The sequence below is a fragment of the Siphateles boraxobius genome, unplaced genomic scaffold, assembly GCF_051911475.1.
Source record: "Siphateles boraxobius isolate OS27281-9 unplaced genomic scaffold, OSU_SipBor_1 20, whole genome shotgun sequence".
NCBI lineage: Eukaryota > Metazoa > Chordata > Actinopteri > Cypriniformes > Leuciscidae > Siphateles > Siphateles boraxobius.
This window is the reverse complement of record NW_027508811.1, coordinates 15,119,512-15,144,990: the sequence shown is the minus strand read 5'-3', so window position 1 is coordinate 15,144,990 and position 25,479 is coordinate 15,119,512. Positions and strand designations below refer to the sequence as shown.

Genomic DNA, 25,479 nt, shown 5'->3' with positions numbered 1-25,479 from the left:
TTTAGTATTATTACTGCAGTCTTCAGTGTCACATGATCCTCCAGAAATCATTTTAATATGCTAATTTGGTGCTCAAGAAACATTTCTTATCATTATTAATGCTGAAAACAGTTTCTGCTAAACTTTTTGGTTGAAATCGTGAATTTAAATTTTTTTTTCAGTTCAAAAGCACAACATTTATTAGAAATAAAAATTGTTATCCTAAAACATAAAAATATGATAGAAAACATTACAAATGTATTTCCTGTCCCTTTTTATCAAGTTATTGCATCCTTGCAGAATAAAAGCATTCATTTAATTCATGAATTTCTTTAAAATATTTTCCTGATAATATTTTAATAATTTGTTTTTACTTTAATACAGTACAGTTAGTTTTTAAACGTCTTTATAAATGGTCTCTCAATACTGTTCTCAGACAGTTATTTTAAGAATGAGGTCTCGCTCAAGGGTATCATCATATTTGGTGGTCTTCAGAATCAAAAAGTTTGAATACCCCTGGAGACTTGTGGCTGATCTCCAAGAACACCATTGTGTGCCCTTAAATTAGCTCTGGCATAAGCACAGAGTTGGGCGTCCTCACAGACAGTACACACTTACATACATACATATTTAAGCTGCATACCTGAGGTGTTAGACCTCTGGCTGATTTCACGGCCGCCTGAATGCCTTCAACTGTGCTCTTATTGGCTGTTCCCACAGCAGCGGCCTTCTCCGCTGTAGCACCCAGTCTGCTGGCATGATTCTCAAAGTTAGACGCCCTTTCTTCAAAGACCTAGAGGAAAAATAAGTATGTTTGAGGTTGTACTTACAAATTTACATATAAATGTCCACGCAAGGTAAATTTGTATACAAATTAATCATTTTGGAGATGCATTCGATATAAAAAATAGCCCTAAAATAAATGTTTCTTCTACAAATTGCAAAAGTCTTTTTAAGATTAGGTTTGGGGTTTGCGATACTGTGTGTGCATTAGCATATTTGATATGACACTGAAACGCATCTGTTTAAAAGAGCCTGTATACTCAGCTGACCTCCTCTCTGTTGGGGGCCTCAAGAGGTGCTGTTGCTGCTACAGCCAGGAGTTTAATTGGTGTGGTTGTATCACTGAAAACATCAGACACCTCCTTGGTCATTGCCTCCTGCATCTTTGCCTTCAGATCCTTGAAGAAAAAATATGATACAGGTTATTTAAGTGTACGGTTAACATACAATAAAAACTTGGAATAAAACGTTTTTATGCTCACCGAGGCTGCTTGTATTTAATCAAAAATCAATTCAAAAGAACTGTTTTCAATCTTACAAATTGTATATAATTTGGGATTATTATGTATTATTATTTATAATTATTATATTACTTAATATATTTTAAAATGACATTCCTTCCTGTGATTGCAAAGTTACATTTTCACCAGTCATTACTCCAGTCTTCAGTGTCACATGATCCTTCAGAAATCATTCTAATATGCTGATTTGGTCCTCAAGAAATATTTATTATTATTATTATTATCAGTTTGGAAAACAGTTGTACTGTTTAATATTCTTTGGGGAAAGTACGTTTTTAAAAATTGAAAGAAAAATTAATACTTTTACTCCGCAAGGACACATTCAAAAGAAACAGCAAAGACATTCATAATGTTACAAAAGCTTTCCATTTCAAGTAAGTGCTGTTCTTCCTACTTTTCTATTGAAATTATATTAATCAAAGAACCAAAGAAAACATGTATTACTGCCAAAACTGTTTTTAACATTGATAATAATAAGTACCATTATTAATACTTGAGCACCAATAATAATTGCTAATAGCGAGCAATCAGCATATTAGAATGATTTCTGAAGGATCATGTAATTGAAAAATATAGTAATGATGCTGAAAATTCAGCTTTCCCATAACAGAAATAAATGACATTTTAAAATATAATCAAATTTCTAAACTATAATACTATTTCACAATATTACTGTTTTTCAAAAACATCATAATTATTATAACAATTATTCCTTACTTTTGATCCGGTAGTGTCATTTGCTGGAAATAGCGTAGGAATGAATATATTGCAATGCAAATATTTTCCAGCAGAGGGAATCATTTGCTTATATATTATCTTGAGTGCTTTGTGTACTGCACTACTCTAAGGCCAGCAGATTTGACCTCTGCACTTCCCATTTGAGAAGATCTAAACATCTGATTATGCTTCACCCACACCTGCTGTGGGAAAGATACTGGGATCTTTTAATAGAAAAGGGGGACACGATGCCTTACTTTAATTGCCTCCAGCAGATGAGTGGCCAAAGCGCGCGCCTGAGGACTCTCTCCCTCTCCCCGCGCGGCCAGATCTGCCAACTGCATCATCAGCTGCTCCACTCGCTCACACATTGCTAGCAGCTCCTGTCTGTACGGCCCTGGTAGAGAGCTCGCCAGTCGACGGCCCTCAGCTATCAGTCCCCGTATGGCAGCCTGGCCTACAGACAGAGAGATAACAGGCTCCCATTCAGGCTGGTGCACCTAGACAATGTTATGGGGTCTGTGTATATAAAACAAACTATCCATCCTGTGAACTAGGAACACAAACAAAATGTTTGTAATTTAATAATGAAATGTGTCATTTCTAGCAGAAAGGATCAAACAGGTTTCCCAAACACTCCTGACTCCAGTCGCCCATTGTTTGGACAAACAGACAGTCTCTTAAGGGAAATTAACTGCTTATTGTTGATACATGAAACACACTTTAAATTTAAGCAAAAAAAAAAAATTATAAACATTATACTGATAAAAACATATTAGAAACATTATACTGAAACATTTCATGTCTCAAGACAGACCGAAAGTCATTTATTTCCAATGGAGAGTAGTACGGGAGTTTTGGCCATAATGTATATGTGGAATTTTAAGGTCCGATTTGAGTTTGAAATTTGTTTAAATAAATGTCCAATCAGATGTGATGTATTCTAATTAACTATCAGTGTGAGGTGAGAATTACCAATCTAATTGCACTAAAACGTTAATTTCTAAACAGTTTCTGTTAAATGGGCAGTTGTGAATAATTACATACAAAGTAAATTTTATTTTGCCGCAATATTTATTTAAATTGATTCGACCTAAAAACCTACTATTATTTTCAGGCAAACTTATTGGCGGTCATTTGTTTTGTGTGGATAAATTCATACATTTATTATTCATTAATTTTACCATAGTGAATAAGCGGAGGGTAACGGCTGCTTCACGACCGATTTGAAATTAATGTGCGACTGCCATTCACTGAGTGGCTAGTAAGTTAGCATTACTTAAATTAGCAGTATTTTTTTATATGCGTTACAGCATTGCGTTACTCCCTTAAAAAGTAACTAATTGTGTTACTTAGCTACTTTTTCTCACATGGGCAGCGCTTGCTTGTTTTTTTTATAACAAAAATTGCAAAATTTGCTATTTTGGCAAATGTAAATTACCTTTCACACCAAAAGTGAAATGAATAAGTCTCTGGCTGAAGAAAATGCAAATTCATGATTGTACAGTAGAGGGTGTAGCTCAAACAAACCTTTTAGCTGTGCTGCCTTTCTGGATTGCAGCAATAAAAACAAAAACAAAAATGAAACACAAATGTGATGTTCATCTGAAGTTATTTTTGCTTATTAGTATGGTTGAATTAGATCATCGAAGGTCAGCAGCAAAGGCATAATAAAATTAGATTAACTACATATGTTATTTAACATTTAATTATTGCAGGTTAGCATAGTACTTTTACTATTTTAATTTATTTTTAATAGGTTTTACTATTATCAAATTTTTATATTTTGATTCATTTTGAGGAATACTTAATCTGTTTTTGTGCAAGTAAGATGAGTAAATGTAGTTCTAGACTAAATGTGAGATTGCAATCACCATCGTGTCTACACTGCACACATAACACCTTATTTGAAAAAGTAACTAATGTGACTGATTACTTGATTACGTGATTCGCGTTACCTGTAATGTGTTACCCCCAGCACTGTAAATTAGTATCTTTATTTGCTAGTTCAAAAAACAACTAAAAAAACTAATATTTTACATTTACTTCCTTTGGAAGTACTATCACACCACTTAAGTAGTATGGAAGATTAGAATCCAAGTACGCATCCAAATTTAAAAGGGTAGACAGTATACTTTTTCTGGTGGATTTTGAATTGAGTATCTGTGCATGATGTTTAAGTGATTATTACCCACAATTCCTTGCACCATTTGGAGCTTGTGAAGAGTCACTTTCAACTATTTCAGTTGAAGAAATGTTCACTGTTGCAAATCTAAGCTGCCATAGCAGTTTTTAAAGTTTAATAAGGTTAATTAACAATGAATTCTTATGTAATGAAGTTAGCAAGATGACAAGGGGCCTTTGGTATATCAAGATGCAATTCTATGACGTAGTAGTATGTTTCAATACTGGTCTTGCCATACACTCGAAATCATGGATTTTCCCCATTACCAGCTAAGTACATACTTCACAGTCCCACTGCAGGAAAAGAAGATCTCCAGAAGCAGCACTTGAACAGCTCTGGTCTAGAGTTACTCCAAGACTAAGTTAACCTGAAAGTAACATGACCTGCTGTGAATAGGACACGAAGCAGCTATTTATGGTTTGAAATATGTTAAGTATGAACATAAATACAAAAGGGGCAGAGAAAATAGCCATCTGTCACATCACATAAAGGTCCAGAGTCAAGTGCCCAGTTCCATACATATGAATAAGTCATTCAATCTGCCAGTGTCATCCTTTGGGGGAAAAGTAATAGCCTCAGATGCCCAGATGAGGTTTTTACTTGACTGGATGCCCGTTACGCTAATAACATAAACAGATTTTCTAACTGCTACATAGTTTTGATTCTGATTTAAATAGGTTGCCAGGCTGCTTTTTTTTGTTGTTGTTTTTTGTCTGATTTAAATGGTAATGTTTTACTTCATCATGCCACCCACCTACTCCATGATCGTCCACTCCAGGGTTGTTGATCCAGCGCAAAGCCTGCTCCATTTTGCCCTCTAGGGTAACAGCAGCCTTGGCAGGTCTCATGTTGGCTACGGCACGGTTAGTCTTTGCCTGCAAGTTTTGCAAAGCTGTGCCAATCTGTTTGGCCAGAAATCTAGCCTCAGGAGTATCTCCTTTACCCCTGTGACACACAAATTGACCAGAACATGAGATTCAACAACAACAACAACAAAAAATTAGAACATAATTAGCATGAGAATAATACAAAATAAATAAATAAAATAATCACATTATCAGACAGGTATATTTCAGATCTGGAGTCACACTGGGCACATTATCGTGGTTACATAATGTGACCTAAACATGACCATGACAATGGTTTATCGAGTTCACATTTTTCATCATGTTCTGATCAAAGACAACTTTTTCTAAACATGACAGACTGGCATGACTGATATAAAGCTGAAAACCGTCTGTTCTTTGAAAGTGGAAAGAACACTTTGAATGTTCCTGTAAATTAAAGGTCTCTAGCCATTCGCAATGTAGGCCTGTAATTACATTTTACGAAGTTCAACCAGTCTCGCAGTGAGTCCTGCGATCTCACTGATGGACCGCAGAATGTCGTCTCTCTCTTTAGGGTCTTCACACAAGTCAGCAATGCGCTTGGCCTCTGCCAGAAGAGCACGGATGTTCTCTTCCCCCTCCGGACCACCGTTAGGATCAGCCAGCCAGCTCTGTGCAGAATACATTTAGTTAACAGAAATATTTAGTAAGTAACTTATTATCAGAATGCACGTACTAGAGTGACACTTGTCAACAATTCCTATGTTTCAATTTGAAGGGTTATTAACAGTCATGTTGTTATTCAGCATAAGGAATCAGTCTGTTATATAATCATATACTTTGCCGTTGTCTTAACTCATCTGTGGTTTTCTGTCACTGCACCGACTGCACAAAGTACAATGATTCCACCCTTTAAATACTTATGAGACAGCACAACTCCACTAAATAACATCAGTTGAGACAGATTTATGCAACAGCTATTTAGACGAGAACACGTCTGTAATTATAAGTACCCATTTTAAGTACCTACAGGTCCTCTGGGATGCATATAGTCTCTTCAAATCTGTAACTATAACAAAATAAATATGATAAGATATTACAAATAGACAAAAAATAAATTGACTTGTACGTTGAGGGTGGAGAAAACACTTGCCATACCCTTTGTTGTTGAGATCAATGGCCATTTATTGACTAAAACTAGGTTAAAACTATACAAGTTGTAATTTTATTAGGTTGATTAGGTATAAATGTTTGTACTCTGTTGGGTTCTCACTTGATGTTCAAAATTTGAGCCCTGAAGCAAACAATAGACAGACTTAACACACCAATCCACTAAAGAAACATCTTCATGCTTCTGTTTAACAATCTCAAGACTGACCTGGGCCGTGTCGATTCTCTTGGCGATGGCCTGTTTGGCATTGGTCAGGGCCTCCAGCTTTCGGGCAGCGTTCTCCACTTTCCCCACCAGAATATCCAAACCCTGGCCCACTTGCTGAGCTTTCTGCATACCCATAGGGGTGGCACCCTGACCTCTGAACAAGAAACATATTATATTAATGGTAACAATTAACAATAATGTCTCATTTGTTAACATTAGTTAATGCATTAATTAACATGAACTAACAATAGGCAATATATTCTAAAAGCACTGATTAACCATTGTTAATTTAATAAAAATTAACCATGTTATTTAATAAAAAAAAAAAATCATGTTCATGTTATGCATGTATGTAATATTGACAGCTAGTGGTTGAAATGGGTACTGCAGTCCAAATTCAAAATATTGGAGAGAGTTGTTTCCCCCGCCCTGTCCTATTACTCAACAACACTCATTCAGTTTGCCAGATTCATGACACGCAACAGGAATGAGCGCAATTGACAATGGAAAGCGATGAGCCTTACACTGTAAGTTGATCAACTAATGTATACGTTTGCAATGTTTTTATTGCCAAGGCTTTTTAGGTCAGGTAGAATTTCTAACACAGTTCTTTTCCTTACTTCAATGGCTGCAATACTTCAATTTTCCACCAACTGGCAACCCCGGGTATCGAAATACTATTGGGTAAATTGGTTTTGGGCGGGATCACACAGACCAAAACAAAAACAGACATTCCGACATGGAATAGCATTGCTCAGCATAGCTTTTCGGAGAAATTAGTATTTGAGCTTACCATGTTTCCTAAATATTATGGTGCTTTTATGCTTTAGTACAAAAAAAATTACATACAGCACCTTTAACCAATGTAGTTAATAATGTTAACAAATGAAAACTTATTGTAAAGTGTTACCAATGTAAACTTATTGTAAAGTGTTACCAATGTAATGTTAAAATTTACATGATCACAAAATCGAAATGACAAAAATAAATTGATAAATACGAATAAATTTCGTTGGATAAAGATATCTCTGACTCCCCTTGAGAACTTAATTTAGGGAAACAACTTAACATGTAAGCATTCGATCTGCACGCACAGGTCAGTGTAAAGAGCCTCCCCTGTGTGAGAGTTCAGTGGGCCTGTGCAGCCGCTGATTATCCAGCCCTTCAGCCTTTAATTTGCTTTCCTTCAGTCTCTCTAATGAAGTCAGAGCCTAGCGTCTGATCTTTCACTTTCACTCCAGCTTTCAACATCCCTGACACATGGGCCCAAACTGTACCACACCGTTCCTTCCTTCTCCTGTACTCAACGGTCAGGGATAAGCAATCCCTGGAGAATTAGACCGCTAACAAGCAACGTCTAAACTGTGTTTATTGAAAAACCTGACACACTGTCTCGTGTTCTAAATTAGAAGCAGTTACAGCCCCTGAGACACATCACACATGTGTTGCATAAAAGATGATCATTATGAACAGCACACAGCTGCATTAATGCATAATTCATCTCACGTGAGCACTACAGGAACATGTGCTGGCATTTGGCTCTCAGTGTGAAATGCTGACCTGAGGAATCTCATAGCAGTATAAGGGTAGTATAAGGGTTCTGACTATGAATCTGCCTTTTACTCCAGGTGAACCTGAAGAGGGCGTACCTTGCGCGCACATCTGACACCTGATCCGTCATCTGGCCCAAAGTCTTGGCTGTTCCCAGGATCTCTCGTCTCTCTTTCCCCGCACAAAGCTCACCCACTTTTCCTGCTTCATCCAGTATCTGACGCAAAGCATGCTCTCCTGGATCTCCTGTGCGAGAACATCCAGAGCAGATAATCTATTTCAATTAAAATCATCTACATTACACAAATTGTGTAGACTACTCTTCAAAAGACTTTTAAAAGGAAATTAATACTTTTATTCAGCAAGGATGCATTAAATTGTTCAAATATGGCAGTAAGACATAACGTTACAAAAGATTCAAATAAATGCTGCTCTTTTGAACATTTTATTCATCAAAAAATCTTGAAAAAAATGTTTTGTGTTCACCAAAATATTAAACAGAACAACTGTTTTCAATATTGATAACAATAATAAATGTTTTGTGAGCAGCAAATCAGCATATTAGAATCATTTCTGAAGATCATGTGACACTAAAGACTGGAATAATGATGCTGAAAATTCAGCTTTGCCATTACAGGAAATAAATAAATTTTAAAATACATTAAAACAGAAAACAATGTTTTAAATTGTAATAATCTTTCACAATATTACCATTCTACTGTATTTTGATCCAATAAATACAGCCTTGCTGAGCATAAGACTTTTTTTTCTTAAAAAAAAAAACAACAACATTTTTTAAAACATCTTACTGACCCCAAACTTTTGAATAGTAGTGTATGGCATACAGGACTAGCTGGATCATATTATACTTTTTAATTATTCTTTTTTTATTTATTTCATTACCCCCCCCCCAAAAAAATAAGGTAATTATTTGAATTATTAATATTTTTTGTAGTTTTCTCTAATGTCTAAAATATATATGTCATAAATAAAATTTTCTCTCTGATACATAGAATCAAACCACTTTGTTAGCATGTAAAGATCCAATACAGATTCAAATAGTTTTTATTAACGCATGAATGTTGCCAATCACATGTGTGCAAAACTGAGGTCAGAAAGTTGAAGAAAAATAAGCAAATTTTGCAATAAATGAAATTAAAATTGAAATTGAAATTGAAATTAAAGTCACAGTATTTCTAGCGCAACGAGTTCTTTTATCTCAAAATATCAAAGATAATCCATTCCTGACATGACTTCCTTAAGACCTGAAAGATGACAGTGAGCTAATGGATGTAGTTATGTTACCTGGTAGGCCGTTAGGGTCCCTCAGCCAGATTTTAGCATGACCCATCTTTGACTCTATCAGAGCTAGCGCTCTCTTCATGGCCTCAGTGTCCTTCAAAAAAAAAGAGTGTTAGTAGTCAGTAATGTTTATCATTTAGGCTTTACAGGGCAGGATGTAATAGCATATGTTAGAGTGGATACAGTTGTTGTTTTTTTGCGGTTGCATTAGTGCTCATATGAGGGAGTAGATGCTAAATGCAATGCAATGTTTATTTATAAAAGCACAATTTAAAAACAGCCGAAGTTGACCAAAGTGCTGTACAAAAAAAACAATACTAACAATAAAACACAAGCAAGGTTGTTAATTAAAAACAATAAAGGGAGGGGGCTCTGCAGCTCTTTCCCTGTGAAGGGCAAGAGGAGCCTCTGCCTCTCTCAATCACACACACAAAGTGCGAGAGCGAACCCACATAATCACCACTTCACACTCCATTGCACCACGCACACATTTGGAGGAGAACTCTTCTGTTTGAGTAACTCAGCCGTGCGTATGGCACTCCTTTCTACTGCAGTCTAAAGCAATAGTCACCTGCACAGACAATGCATTCAATGCACACATTATCACAAAAATGTGCATATCAAGAGCATAACACTAAAAGACAAATGAAGGGCATGGGTGTGAAATTATGTTCAGTGTGAGTATCAATGCCAAGCCTTTAAAGGTCCCATATTATGCAAAATTCACTTTTGCATGCTGTGTGGACATAAATGTGTGTTGGCAGTGTGTGTATACAACCACCCAATAGTGATAAAAATCCACTCACTCCTTTTTTATTAATCACCATAAATCATCAGCAGTGTCTCCCAACGACCTGTTTTCAGAATGCTGTTTTAGTGACGTCACTAAGTACAGGCCCCGCCCACAAGTGTTGACAGACACTGCCGTTCTAACATAGACCCTCCCTGATCGAGTTCACAGCTGCTGCACTGACGAGAATGTCTCCCAGCGTTGTAGGTGTTGTGTGGCTGGATGTATTAATCCACATAGCTCTCTCTATTTACTCCCGAAATCTGAGGCAGCCGCTGAAGACAAGGTGGAATTATTTTGTTTTTAAAGAAAATGCTCCCTCAACTCTACAGAAATTCGTTTATGTACTTGCGCACTTCTTATATCTTACTGTTTACTCAGCTCTTACGGTGAGTTTCAGAAGTAAAACTGACGCGTCATCTTTTGTGTTATGTACAATAAACTTACATTAGTTACATTAAACTCATCAGTATATGTTTGATCATCATTCAGACCTGGTCCGAAACAGCAGACTTGTTGGCTATTAATAATGGATACATAGGCCTACAAGCAGATGACAAATACGTTATAACCGTAATTAAACTACTAAACTATACCTGTTCCATCTCAATACAGCACTCTGACTCTGTAGGCATTATTGTCCGACTCCGGGTCGAAATGAACACCGTTACTGAGAGTTTCTGATATTATTATCATCATTCTGTGAGATGAAATTGTCCTGAGACTGAGCGCGAGCTCTTGAAGCTCCACCCCCGTGCCGTGCTCATTTGCATTTAAAGGGCACACACTAAAGGCTGATTTATACTTCTGCGTCGGACCTACGCCGGAGCCTCTACGCTATACACTACGCTTAGGTTTTCATTTAAGGCTGATTTATACTTCTGCGTCGGACATACGCCGGAGCCTCTACGCCGTAGACTACGCATTGGTTTTAATTTACATTTCTGCGTCGTTGTCCGCGTTGACGCACGCAGAGGGGGCATGTGAAACCCGAGGGAGCGGTTTGAGCAGACCAATCACAGCGCTTGCGTCCGCGTAGAATTGACGCGTTGTTACATTTTTGGAGAGGTGCACGTCAAGGCTGATTTATACTTCTGCGTCGGACCTACGCCGGAGCCTCTACGCCGTAGCCTACGCTTTGGTTTTAATTTATACTTCTGCGTCGTTGTCCGCGTTGACACACGCAGAGGGAGCATGTGAAACCCGAGGAAGCGGTTTGAGCAGACCAATCACAACGCTTTCGTCCGCGTAGAATTGACGCGTTGTTACATTTTTGGAGAAGTGCACGTCAGGGTACACCGAAGGGTACGCGCGCTACTCACAGCCTACGGCGTAGCTACGGCGTAAGTTCGACGCAGAAGTATAAATTGGGCTTCAGGGTACGCCGAAGGGTACGCACGCTACGCACAGCCTACGGCGTAGCTACGGCGTAAGTTCGACGCAGAAGTATAAATTGGGCTTTATACTTCTGCGTCGTTGTCCACGTTGACGCGCAATTACACATGCAGAGGGAACATGTGAAACCAGAGGGAGGGGTTCTAGCAGACCAATCACAGCGCTTGCGTCCGCGTAGAATTGACGTGTTGTTAAATTTTTGGAGGGGTGCACGTCAGGGTACGCGCGCTACGCACAGCCTACGGCGTAGCTACGCAGAAGTATAAATTGGGCTTCAAAACGGCGCGTTTTTCAGAGCACCAAAAACTGACAATTTAAACATGCTGTGAAAAATGATCTGTTGGGTATTTTGAGCTAAAACTTCACATACACAATCTGGGGACATCAGATACTTATTTTACATCTTGTGAAAAAGGGGCATAAGAGGGGACCTTTAATACTGACACCTCAGATTATTTCAGCTTATTGATGAGAGGTTTGCTATGAATTTTCTAATTGATGTGACTTGGCGGCAATTAATAATAGACTGGCAACACCCTAGTAACCATTCAGAATACCTTAGCAACTACAAACATACTCCAACCATATCTGCAAACCAGAATACGAGAGACGAGGGGTGAGATATTTTGACTTACGGCAGTGTTTTGAGGCCCCTAAGGGCCCCAGTCATATCTTGCTCCAAATATATCAAAAAGACAAGGGAAAGATAATATTAACAATAATTTGTTACATTTATATAGCACTTTTCTAGGTACTTAAAGGGCTATACATATGGAAGGATGAATCTCCTCAACTACCACCAATGTGCAGCATCCACCTGGATGATGCAACGGCAGCCATATTGCTCAAAACGCCCACCACACCCCAGCTTATTGGTGGAGAGGAGACAGAGTGATGAAGCCAATCAGTTTATAGGGATGATTAGGAGGCCATGATGATGGACAGAGGCCAATGGGAAAATTTGACCAGGATGCCGGGGTCACACCCCTACTATTTTTTCGAAGGACATCCTGGGATTTTTTATGACCACAGAGAGTCAGGACCTCGGTTGAACGTTGGGGCAAGCAGGACGAGGCCTTAATCTGGAAATGTACATATATAGTTGTTGTTGTCTTTGATTCAGCAATATAGGACAATAATGGACCTTTCAGAAAGAGTGATAACTGATAACTGTTTTTGCATGTGGCATTTCCGGCAGCAGGAGACACTCTGGCAGCTGAAGAAGCAAATCCATTCAGGAGAGGTAGACGGGTAGGAAATGCTCCAGCAGCCTATTACACTCCATCTCAGCGGTAAAATACAGTTTGTATTCAAATTTCTCTAAAATATACAGCTAGATTCCTGTCAACCCACTTTCATAAATCTATATTATGAAATCAAAAAAGCCCAAATATAGTTTGCGGTGATCCTGAAGCAAACCTGAAGCACAAGTATAATCAATGAGTCTTCTTTCAGCTAAAACGAATTATCCGCCCAATCCATTTCCTCTGCTTACTTTGCCTTCCTGCTATCCAGTAACTGCTGCTTTCCAGCCAACCGTTCAGCATCCAACAAAACAGATCACATTATTTGTAAGTTGATGAGTCATTTCCTATTCACATGCATTAATGGATAGATTCAGCTCAGATTGGGTTGCATTCTCAAGCTGCAAAGTCCAGGGAACTGCAACATTGATAACAATAATTCATGTTATTTGAGCACCAAACCCGCATAATAGAATAATTTCTGAAGGATCTGGAGTAATGAGGCTGAAAATTCAGCTTTGCCATCAGAGGAATAAATTACATTTTAAAATATATTCAAATAGAATTTTTTATTTTAAATTGTAATAATAAAAGGAATGTTTTACTGTAATTGTATCAAATAAATGCAGCCTTGCTGAGCATAATGAGACATTTTTCAAAAACATTATTGACTCCAAACTTCTGAATGGTAGTGTATAGTGTGTGGTCCTGGTATTTCCTGTTACGAGTAACAAGGTAAATTTTAAAGGGTATGTAGAAAAGGAACCTAAGCCTTACTGTACAATGCCATATTGCATTAGTTATTAACACACTCTTATATTACAGACACTGAGTTCAGAGACAGGAAAAGGACATCTGAACCTGATCATAATGTCATGATGGATTCAGAAGACGTGTTTGAACAATCTCTGCTTTATATGTATTCTGCTTATGCACCTGATCTCTTGTGGCGAATTACAATATGGAGGTAGACTGTTGCCGAGTTTCAATGATGAACTTACTCTTTACAAAAAAGATACTGGAAAGGTTAAACATTCATATGGCTGACAACAACGTTTCTTTTTGGCTAACAGAGTAAATATTGTCAAGGAAAATTAAGGTCAACTGTACCAAGGGTATTATGTGACAAAAGTTTTGAAATTGCTATTTAGAGAATTCCAAATAAATGCAGAAGTTTATATTATTGAATAAGGAAACAAATAAAAATAATTTTCTGTCTACAGTTATGAGCGGAACAATAAATTAATCTGGAAATGCATTGGCTTTATCTTCTATAATTCATTGTCTGCAAATGGACTGTGTGTGCAGGGTGTGATTTGTGAAAAAGCAGAGGAAATAAATTACGCAGAGGAAAAAGCAGAGGAAATTAAATAAATTATTATTATTTAAATTTATAAATTAAAATTTCACTTTTAAAGCATAGTTTAAATTTTTATTGTGACTATTTATTGTGGCACATACATGTATACACTGAGTTTCGGTTCATTTTTGTGACACACTCCAGAAAGGAGAAAACTGCAAAAAAGCAAAAAAACATCCTGTTTAATTTTAGTTTGTTTTTTCCTTATTTTACAAAAGCATACCATTTTGTTGTTATTGTGAGTGTATACAAATAAAAGATACGGTATACTGTACACTGTAAAATCCTGCTCCGAATAATTTTTATTTTTCTTTAATTTGGCTAGCTGTAGTTTTCGTGTTGAAATAGACTATTATGTGACTATTGTGCTTTGTGACGCATGAAAAGCTGTGCATGGATTAAGGCTAACCTGGATCGTAACTTAAACACGCAGTCATCTCTTATCACACAAGCGGGAGCGCCATCAGTGAAAGTCCATTCATGATTTTATTGTTGTTTAAACATGCTTGCTGAAGCGTTTTGATTAGTTATGTATAAATCATTTCATTTTTAGGATATTTTATATGGTCTATTGGTAAAGTAGCATTGATCAACTGATACATTTCATCCCCACCGGGTTAAAAATATTTCAGCAGAGGTAGGGATATTGAGACCAAATGGGGGGTAAATCCCCCTAAACAAATCACACCGTGTGTGTGTGTGTGTGTGTGTGTGTGTGTGTGTGTGTGTTTGTGTATGAGTGGTTTAGGAAGTTGAAGAGCAATAAACTACAACAATCCATCTTTCATGTTGTCAGTCATAAGGCATAAGGGAGCCCAGAGTCAGAATGGAGTTTCAACTCAATTTTTGTCTCAAGACAAAAGCAAGTGGGTCCAATACTAAATGTGTGCTACATTGAAAAGATTGAAAATGTTTTCTTTTAATGTGCCAGAACGATTATTAAAGGGGTGGTATAATGCCCTTTTCACAAGATGTAAAATAAGTCTTTGATGATTCCAGATGTATGTGAAGTTTTAGGTCAAAATATCCCACAGATATTTTTATATAGCATGTTAAAATGGTCACTTTTTGAGGGTGAGCAAAAAACGCATTTTGTGTCTGTCCCTTTAAATGCAAATGAAGCGCTGCTCCTGACCCAGAGTGGAGCTTCACACAGACATACACTGAAAATTTCAAGACCTTTTAGCCTTTTATGTTCAAACCGGAAGCAGACAAAGATGGAGAGACTCAAGAAGAGGTGGCAACATGTAGACAACATTTCTAAATGGTTAGTTTAGTTGAATTTATGTAGCTGATGTGTAGCTATCTTCTAGTCAATGATTAGCATATTCTGTCTTGATAATCGTTTTCCAGGGGCGGGGTTTATGTAAATTTTAGAGTTACTTATGTCACTAACCCGGGAGGAAGCTTGTGTAGTCCCTACCAGCCTATGTTGTAGTCCTTAAAAAGCAATTTCTTTAAAAGAAAATATCTCCTTTTGCTTTGAACTTTGCGTCATAACTTGGCAGATGTTGTTTATGCTCAAATAGCAACATTACACACTAACTAAAGTTAGAAAAGTGAAATCATAATCAACCACCCCTTTATATTAGCTAACTAGTATCACTAACTCCTTTCCGTATATCTTAGATATACTGCATGTGTATTTTTATTCAAAGAATGAGATTTAAATACCCACATGAAATTAAAAATTTTGTTGTGTGGCTTTGAGCTCGATCAATATCCTAGTATACACCTAAAAGACAATATTTGGTCAATTTACAATCTTTCTTTTCAGGGACAATGATCAAAAATGTTGAGGATTCATCAATCACACTTAGAGGCGTATACAAATTTGGTCCGATAAAATGATCAAAAAAATCTTCAACTAGCAACACCAATGGCTCATGACTAAACCACTTTTTATTGCTAAATTAAACTAAAGGCTATTGGCTATTTCAATAAAAAGGGAGGAGGTTTCCAATTTATACCACCCCAATTTTCTATTTCAACAAGAAATACATAAACACGAAAGCGAACTGCACTCATCAAACCATTTCATTGGATATTTAAAAGTGGGTGGAGTGGTGCATCAGGAGTCATGGAGCAAAACATCAGGTTAATTGGTAAAACAGCATTCAGATTAAAGGAACATGTACAGCGGGAGCCATGGAGACAGACATCAAGTGTTAAAAAGTTGTCACTTCCTGAGCAAGACACTAGTGATTAACTGGGAGACAGAGTGTCTAAATGAGGGATGATTTGAGAATGGGAGATGTGGATGTGGATGTGGAGGGTGAGTGATGGCACGGTTGCATTCCACAGCACATCAGAAAATAACTTCTCTAATTGCAATTTATTGTTTTGTTTTGGTGCTAGGTTGTCGAAATACATCACCCCTTATATATACACAGTATTTAAAATGGCAAGCCAGACTGAGAAAGGGCTTTCTATCAAACAATGTAAAAAAAACAAGAATGAAAATACTAACACAGACATACAGTTAGCAACACAATGATCTGGCATGCAGTTTGTCACATTACAGAGCGGGAGAGAGGAGAGCTTACCTTCTATAGGAAGGGGAAAAAATGGAAGAACACAGAACAGAAAGAGAGCAAAAAAGAAAGAGGCATGTTTACAGAGTTATATCAGGGCAAAAAGAAAAAACAGAGGTGATAGCAAAGTAAATGAAAGCTTAGGAAACTGATTTTGAGAGTAGAGGGGTTTCTTATGGAAATATTTAATATGCATGCTAAGCAAGCAAAGGGTGTCATCAATCAGGAAGAAGGATCAAATGATTCAGTAGACTTCGTGAAATATTAAACGGCAGATCGTTAATCTAACGGTTAAACACTGATGGCGTGATGATGTTTTTTTATCTATGCTGGTTATTAGGCCTGTGTATTTCAATGTAATATAGTCAGTGAATTCTGAGCCTGACTGTGAACAGTCCAGGGAATGGAACAGATTGTAACATTAACAGGATGGGAGTGTCAGTATCATTTAGAGAGAAAAACAAATATACACCAAGGGGTCTTTCTATTTCTTTTTTGAAGCGGCCATGTATTTTTCCCATTCACTTTCTTTAAATGATTTTAAAAATATATTTAAACCTTGAACTAAAACAACCAGCTTTCAGATAAATCAAAAGATTGGAATATTTGGATAAAATGGTTAAAAAAAAACTAAAAAACATCGCTGTGACGTGACTGAATCAGTCATGTGGTACAATACAAAACAACTGATTATTAATACCCTTTAAGGCAAGTGAGTTCACTTGATGTACAAATTTGTAATGCACCAGGCAGCTATTTCCAACTCTAAAATAAATTTTCACCTCTAAAGCTCAAATCAAAAAACAAAAACTGTAGCAATGTGTCCTAACCAGACAGGATGCTGCGATATGCAATAAAATGTATATTGTTATATATGTTAATCAGAGTTTTTGTCCTCTCCAGATACAAGCCAGGCGACGAGAGATAAAATTTGAACTCTGCCAGTGGATGAACTCTGAAAAAAGCTACTAGTTTATTTTTAATCCATTTGATAATGTAACTATCAAATTTGTCGCAAATGTGAATCAGAAGTACACTTGTAGAGAGAGCCTGTCCGCAAGTCTTCTGATTGGCTGTGATTTGTGATTTTGTCGCTTCTTGTTGATTGTCGCTGGAATCTTATCGCATTGCTTTTAGTTAGGACAAGGTGTAAGGAATGACATAAATTCCTAAAGCAGCTATATTGAAACACAATGCATATGCAGACTATGCTTATAGCTTTTTTTAACTGTAAAGTACAGTCGATATATACTGAGTTACAATTAAAATTTCTCCCATTCATATATCCGAGTGGATCATCAAGTCTTTTACATTATCATTAGAAATCAAATTTTCTGTGGAAAAAAATTAATGGATTTTTACGTTTCTACACAAATGCCACTGTCATGCTTACCTTTTGGAAACATAGTAAATAAAAAATTGTACACTTAAATTTTCCCAGGGACGGTAGGAACTGTCTAATCTTTCGAAGCAAATGTAGCTTAATGTAACTGTTTAAGGTGGGGTTGTAGGAACAAGTGTATGCATTTATGTACGTGGTAAGGCTCATACTTTGTTGGCCCAGGCGTCCTCGTCCCAAGAAGTGAGTTGCAGCACTCTGATAATCTCGTTGATCTCAGCGCTCATCTTTTCAAACGTGTAGTTTCTGTTCTTCAAGGCCTCCTCCACACCGTGACTCTTAGTGCACTTGGTTGTCACAAAGATTTTAATTGCTAATGGGTATCAAAAAACAATTTTGTTAGTACTCCCTTTCATGAGCTATCTAAAACTACTTTACAGATCAATATTAGAGTGCAGTTTATATCTGATGTATCCAAAAATCAGCCAACTAATTATCTCCATATGAGTAGACATATTTGCAAACATCAATATTAAAAGCCTTTCTGCGTGTACAGATGAGCCGCCATAAACCCGGCTATTTATTGCTGAGCCAACTGCAGAAATCCAACTGGATGAAGGGAAAAATCTATCCCTCCCACTAAGGCGGTTAAATGGCTCCAATTATCAGTGTTGCCATATCAACGGCTGGCACACAGAGATGACACGCAGCACACACACACACACACACACACACACACACACACACACACACACACACACAGCAATTCGCTGGTCTCTCACCAGATATGAGCACGGGCAGCAGTTCCTTCACTGTGTTCATGGAGGTGACCAGCATCACACGGTGCTCCTGGTGTGTCAGCTCCTGTTGCCGTTCGTCAATCATCTTTGCCATTTTCGTCATACCTAAAAAAATATATAAATATTAAACAGCTGTGCAAGAAACATGAAGGACTGAGGAACTGTCCAACTAGCAATTATTCTCCATATATTTCTAATCCAAAAATGGATGTTAAATTTGGGATTCCCTAAAGACTAGCAGTGCTATTAAATTATGTCCAGTATCAGTGTATATATATATATATATATATATATATATACATTTATAGATACAAATAAAATCGAAAAATGTTACTCTACCATTCAAAAGTCTGTAAGATGTATTGATGTTTTGAAAGAAATCTCTTATACTCACCAAGGCTCCATTTATTTGATAAGAATAGTAATTTTGTGATAATATTATTGCAATTTAAAATAATTATTTTCTATTTGTATACATTGTAAACTAATTTATAACAAAAGACAGTAAATGTCTCTAGTGTCACTCCTGATTAAAAGTATTAATTTCTTTCAACAAAAAAAAAAAACGTACTGATCCCAAACTTTTGAACGGTTTGGGGTCAGTAAGTGCAAAGTCATGTAAAGTTATGTAAAGTCATGTAATGTGCATTTCTGAAAAAAACAACAGTTTTTCAATAGTTCATGCTATACATTATGCACAAATAGAAGCAAGAAAAAAAGGTTACTAGAAACTGAAAATGCCTCACATAAATAGAAGTTCGTCCCTCCAAAACAATACCACCTAATGAAAACAGTTGAATAGCAAATAACAAATATATAACAAATAACAGTTTTCATGGTCATAGTCATACCCTCATTTAAAGAGTATTATCTTAAAAAGTAACAAAAAATTCTTAATAAAATAATCATTCAACAATAATAACAATGAATCCGATTCATGCAAATAATCACTGCCAACTGTCCACTTGCATGAGCCAACATGTCAACAGCGTCAACTCTAAATTAAAATCAGAATGAAATGAAAACTCTTCAAAAAGGAAGTAACAAATACATAAAAGCATTAAACAGAAGTACCTGGTCCCAGGTTTTTAGTGTAAGTGATCAAGTCCTCCATGGTTTCCACAACCTCTGCGACAGCCAGATACTCCAGGATGCCTTTACACACACGGATAATTTTACGCACCTAAAAAAGACATAAAATAACAATGATACAAAAGAAATAGATATTTATTTACATGAATGCATTTGGCAAAAGCTTTTATCCAAAGAAACTTACTTAAGCTCAAACTTAGCTCAAGCTATACATTTTATACATTTATTTATTTCCTGGGAATCAAGCCCATGACCTTTGCATTGCTACCACCATGTTCTACCATTGAGAACTAATGTTTTATTGTGATACAGCATAGTACCAAAACATCAAGCTTACTCAATGCCCTATGAACAACACAGCTCCTTGAGAAAGATGATAGCAGCACTATTAATAGAGCTCAGAGTTAGCCTTCACCACAAACCAATGATCTAATATCTTCTTGCCAGTGGATGTACATACACACCACATCACACAATCTGAGCTCTCTTAGAAATGTTTAATTTCATTACAAATATTGGGTGTTTCTAATCATTTTTTAATAGTACAGCAATTACTGGCACTTGATGGATTTAGGGAGCATTTTTTGTTTCGAATACATAATATGAGTCTATTTACTCTGTGCTGCTGGGTTTTGCGTCTTGTCTTGTGATGAGAAATCTTGTGACACGCAGAAGTAGAAACTTCAAAAGTAGTTTGCACTGATAGAAGACACACTGTGCAAGGCGGCTCACTCAGATCATGTGCTCCGTCGTGAGCTGCATTATGCTGCGCCGACACGGGAGGCTGGATATATGGAGCACGGCACGTTAGGACCACAAGGTACTCCACATGACAAGGGACTGTGTATTTAAAGTTGTTAGGCCAGAAGAAAAGCTATTTTTTGTGTATAGATGATCCAAAGAATTCAAATTCAGGATGTGCCCTGAACTGATTATTCGTCAGAAAGAAAATATTTTACGAATCCAATCTTCAATCGGATTTTAAAAAGAAAAGAATAAATAAACTACATGCATTTTACACATGGTCTTTCCCAGATCTACTGAGGAGTCACAGCACACAAGCAATAATCACATCCAAAAATCAAATAAATCAACAGTACATGAAATCACTTTTGACAAGTAAATTGCTTGAAGATAAAAATATTGCTGTCTGTTAAAATCTTTTTTTTAAATAAATTATTTCCTAGAAAAAAGGTGTAATATCTCCTCTCATTGTGCACTTTACAATCACAAATAACAAAATTTTAATTTTAATTCTCTCTGAATGTATAAATCAAAAGAGAGAAATATTTAAAACTAGAGCTGCACAATTAATTGTAAAAAGATTGCAATCTCGATTAAAACACACGCAATCTCATTCCTAAATGACAACGACTTGCCTGTATCATTTGACAAAATGACACCAGAAGCTTCAAATCGGTGTACAGTATTGATATGAAACAGCTTCACAACCACACAGGGGTGCGTTCCCCTAACGCATTGTTGGCCAACTATGATCGCAATTACCATTGAACTGGTAAGGACAGAACTTGCGACCATAGTTGGCTTTGGGAAATGCACCCCAGTTTTGTTATTTCTGTGTTAAAAATATTTAAATTATCAGAAGTACTTGGATAAAAGTTTATAGTTCAGATATAAACACTTATGTCTATGGCAGCGAAAGTAACTTGAAAGTAACTTGGCGCTTCAAATAACGATTGTATCAATTACATTGTTATGCAACAATTTAATACAATTACAATATTTGTCATTTGTCATTGAATCGCTGATTCACCCAGTAATGAAGTGAAGTATTTATGAGAGAGTCATTGTATCATTCATTTATTTTAAACCACTTATAAAAATAATTCATTCAGATTAATTAAACATTTTAAATAAACTGCAGCAATAAACCTTTTGTCAGAATCTCTAGTAAATTACATGTTATTTTGTGTAGTTGTCTGTTCAGAATCGTGGGAGAATCGTGATCTCAGTTTAAAAAATTGTTTTAGCTAGAATCAAGCAGCTCTATTTAAAAAACTTAATTTTTAAGATTTATTTAAAACATTATGTCATTCTTCTACCATTGTGCAGTATCAATTCACAAAGCCATAAGCAATAATATCTTTTAATTGTGTGATTCCAAGTTTAAATGTCAGTAAATGACTTCTTCAGGTGTACAATGCCTATCAAAAGTTTGAGGTCTTTTTTTTTTAAGAAGTCTATAATGCTCACCAAGGCTGCATTTATTTGATCAAAAATCTATTTTATTTTCTACTTTAATGTAATTTATGTAAATGTTAATGTCATTTATTCCGGTGATGGCAAAGCTAAATTATTATGATCCTTTAGAAATCATTCTAAAATGCTGATTTAGTGACCAAGAAACATTTCTTATCGTTACAATTATCAATTTTAAAAAAAGTTGTGCTGCTTAATATTTTTGTGGAAACCATGATACATCTAGTATAAGAATGCATCTTCGCTGTATACTGACCCCACACTTTTGAATGGTAGTGTATGTGTATTAGGATGTAAGTGACATGAACAAAACTTAAAGGCAATTAAATCATTCATCTCAATAATTTTTAGGAAAAATAATCATCAGCTGAAATTTCATCATTAAGATAGCCCTCATTTCCATTCGTACCTCTGCCTCGTCAAATGTCAAAAGCAGATCTGAAGTGCCAGAGAGGATGCCCCGCGAGCCATCGATGAGGTAATCACGGGCCGGGACAGAGTACGGGTCTGTCCTCAGCATCTGAGCTGCTTCCACAAGCTTCGCACAGGCATTCTCAACCCTGAGAAACAAGAAACATAATGACTGAGTATATTAATTTCTACTAGTTGGCCTTTTATACAGGCTCCAAAAAAAAACTTTGACTTTTTTTAAATCAAACCGTATGAATGCCAGGGTCTAACAAATCTCATCAATGCTAAATACATGAATTATTAAGTGCAAAAAGAAAAACAATGCATTTGATTCAACTAAGAGGTGGCATTACTAACTGACTTAATTGCAATTAAATTAGTGGACCACTAAATCACAAATCAAGATTATTCAAACTGAACTGAGGCCAGGGCTGTAAACAATTCCAAAGCTTTCCAGCAAGCAGTGTAAGATCTTCTCCCAGACTGGATAACACTTCATTAATAGAAATTAAAAGCACATCCCAGTCGGCAATGGCCCACAAGACAGGAGAGCAGGATGATGACTTGTTCAGGAGGAGGCCTTTCTTCAACATTATTCTGCGGTGGAGACCCAGACGTACGCAGACACCTCCCTGTATGCTTACAACAGAGCCTATATATAGAGAGGTTCACATTTCTTGTCACCAGCCACATGTGTGCTGATTGATGAGCCCTGTGCCAGCTTGTGTTTATGGTGCCAAACGTGTCAGGTAAGGCTTTTACGGTCTTTAACTGAGCCCGTCTGCCCAGCCATTTCACATAGATACAGATTCATACTGATACCCCTGCTTTATCATCTGCAAGGCCTGATCACGTCTGATCACTTTGAAAGGTAAAAGCAAGAGTTATCATTCATGTCTGTAGTACAAATGGTGCGGAAGAAACAAACTAAAGCCTTGAGCTATGAGCAATGAAAATAGTGATTCTTGTCTTACCAAACACAACTAATAACTGTAAGCATTTCCTCTCAATTTAATCTCCTTCTGTTTCTCCAACTAAATTTTGACCTGATTACTGTAATGACCATTTCACAGTTTGTCATTCCGGTTAGCCTTTTATTTCGCATTTGGACAAACTTCTAATAAACGATGCTGCTTTGGAGGCCGTTAAGTGAGCAGAAAGAAGCCATGCAGGGTCCATATCTGGACCTGTCAACTCCACTCGCAGACGGGCTACAGAAAAAGACCACACCGGGTTAGGGTGACCACCCGTCCCGCTTTGCGTTGTACCGCACAGCATTTTCACCCGTTGTCAAGCATGCCGCAAATTGAGAAAATGAGAAAATCAGTCTGTTGGTGCCACTCCTATCAACAGGAAACAGAGGCTAAATTTTGAACGGGCTCACCCAATTGGACAATAGAAGATTGGAAAAATGTTGCCTGGTCTGATGAGTCTTGATTTCTGCTGCTACATTCAGATGGTAGGCTTAGAATTTGGCGTAAACAACAAGGCATGGATCTATCCTGCCTTGTATCAGGTTCAGACTACTGCTGCTGCTCCTGGTGGTGTAATGGTGTGGGGGATATTTTCTTGGCACACTTTGGGCCCCTTAATACCAATTGAGCATTGTTTAAACGCCACAGCCTACCTGATCATTGTTTGTGACTATGTCTATCCCTTTATGATCACAGTGTACCCATTTTCTGATGGCTACTTCCAGGAGGATAACACTCCACAACACAAAGCTAAAATAATCTCAAACTGTTTTTTCCCAGCATGACAATGAGTACACTATACTCTAATGGCCTCCAGAGTTACCAGATCTCAATCCAATATAGCACCTTTGGGATGTGGTGGAGCGGGAGATTCCACCACTTTGACCTCGTCGGGCCATCAGAATTGGTACGGACCTCATCGGGCCATTAGAACGATCCGAACGTGGGCATCGCTTTGCATTAGTCCTGGTAGACTATGTAACGTGATGCACAGAGGCAGTGGCGTTCCACAGAATTTCTGCACAAGAGCAAAATCCCGAAAGAGATTCTCAGTGATCAAGGCACGGTGTTTACATGGGGGTAACAATCCCACAGCAATTGGGTGAGCCCGATAGTTTTAGTGTCTAAAACGGATGGCTCTGTGTGATTCTATGTGGATTTTCGCAAGATAAATGCAGTGTCGAAATTCAACACATATGACGAATTGCTTGATCGGCTTGGTATAGCTCGATTTTATCCAACACTGATTTCCATTACACGAGAGTAGATGTTAAAACTTCATGCTGATTTGTACTCGGCTTTCGCCAAGATAAGCACCAACTAAGACGTAGCTTTACAGTAACCTATGCTTCTCCATCCATTTATGCTTCTTTCCAAATGGTGATGTGAATCTCCTTCTGTCTGTTGTTAATAGTGTATTTGCACACACAACGGCTGCAACCACAGTGCGGTCCCCTCATGAAAACCGTCTGGATTTAGCAGAGTAGGGGACATCTCTAGGGTCTTCAAGTGGGCACCTTCCGTCCTCAGTGTTTCGTCGACTAGCCCACGACACCTCAAGAGGGCTCGACAGTGACTCTGGCATCCCAGAGTCACCCCCCTCCGTCCCCCACTCAACTCAGCCCAGCTTACTGACCTTTACCTCCCTCCTGCTGCTGAGGCTGCTCCTTTGACCTAACCACAATCTTTCACAATTTCTCCACAACCCAACCATACGCACCAACCCGTTTGACTAAGGCTGTCGAGCCCCACTGCGGACGTTACAGCGATCAGTGGCAACGGTTCCGTATGGCATACTACTGCAAAACATCTGTCCAAACACCAATCCTCATTCACGCAAAATACACAGGAACGTAATAACTGTAATTACTATGCAAACTATACAAATAAACCAACAGACTCATCAAATTTTCAAGAATTTTTCGAAACCGTAGCATGGTAAGGAAACTGATCCTACTCTCTTCCATTGACCAAAGGTCTTGCCAGCCCATCTTGCGTTGTTCCACACTCTCTTATCTCATCCACTCTCCCTGCTTGGCCTGGGAAATGGCCTTTATACACCTCATCCTCTCCTCCT

At 37.4% G+C, this 25,479-nt stretch overlaps 1 protein-coding gene across 2 annotated transcripts in view; it reads right to left on the bottom strand.

Annotated features, from left to right (window-relative positions):
* vcla (vinculin a) overlaps positions 1-25,479 on the bottom strand; it is a 45,145-nt gene that overhangs the window by 8,642 nt on the left and 11,024 nt on the right. For both annotated transcript variants that reach the window (XM_077237057.1, XM_077237056.1), the window contains exons 3-14: positions 22,427-22,577; positions 19,780-19,888; positions 18,688-18,810; positions 18,118-18,278; positions 9,247-9,337; positions 8,040-8,187; positions 6,391-6,544; positions 5,508-5,683; positions 4,940-5,130; positions 2,258-2,457; positions 1,032-1,160; positions 623-772 (exon numbers count right to left, since the gene is read on the bottom strand). In XM_077237057.1, coding sequence (XP_077093172.1) covers positions 623-772; positions 1,032-1,160; positions 2,258-2,457; positions 4,940-5,130; positions 5,508-5,683; positions 6,391-6,544; positions 8,040-8,187; positions 9,247-9,337; positions 18,118-18,278; positions 18,688-18,810; positions 19,780-19,888; positions 22,427-22,577 — 1,783 coding nt within the window. The remainder of the gene's footprint in view (positions 1-622; positions 773-1,031; positions 1,161-2,257; positions 2,458-4,939; positions 5,131-5,507; positions 5,684-6,390; positions 6,545-8,039; positions 8,188-9,246; positions 9,338-18,117; positions 18,279-18,687; positions 18,811-19,779; positions 19,889-22,426; positions 22,578-25,479) is intronic.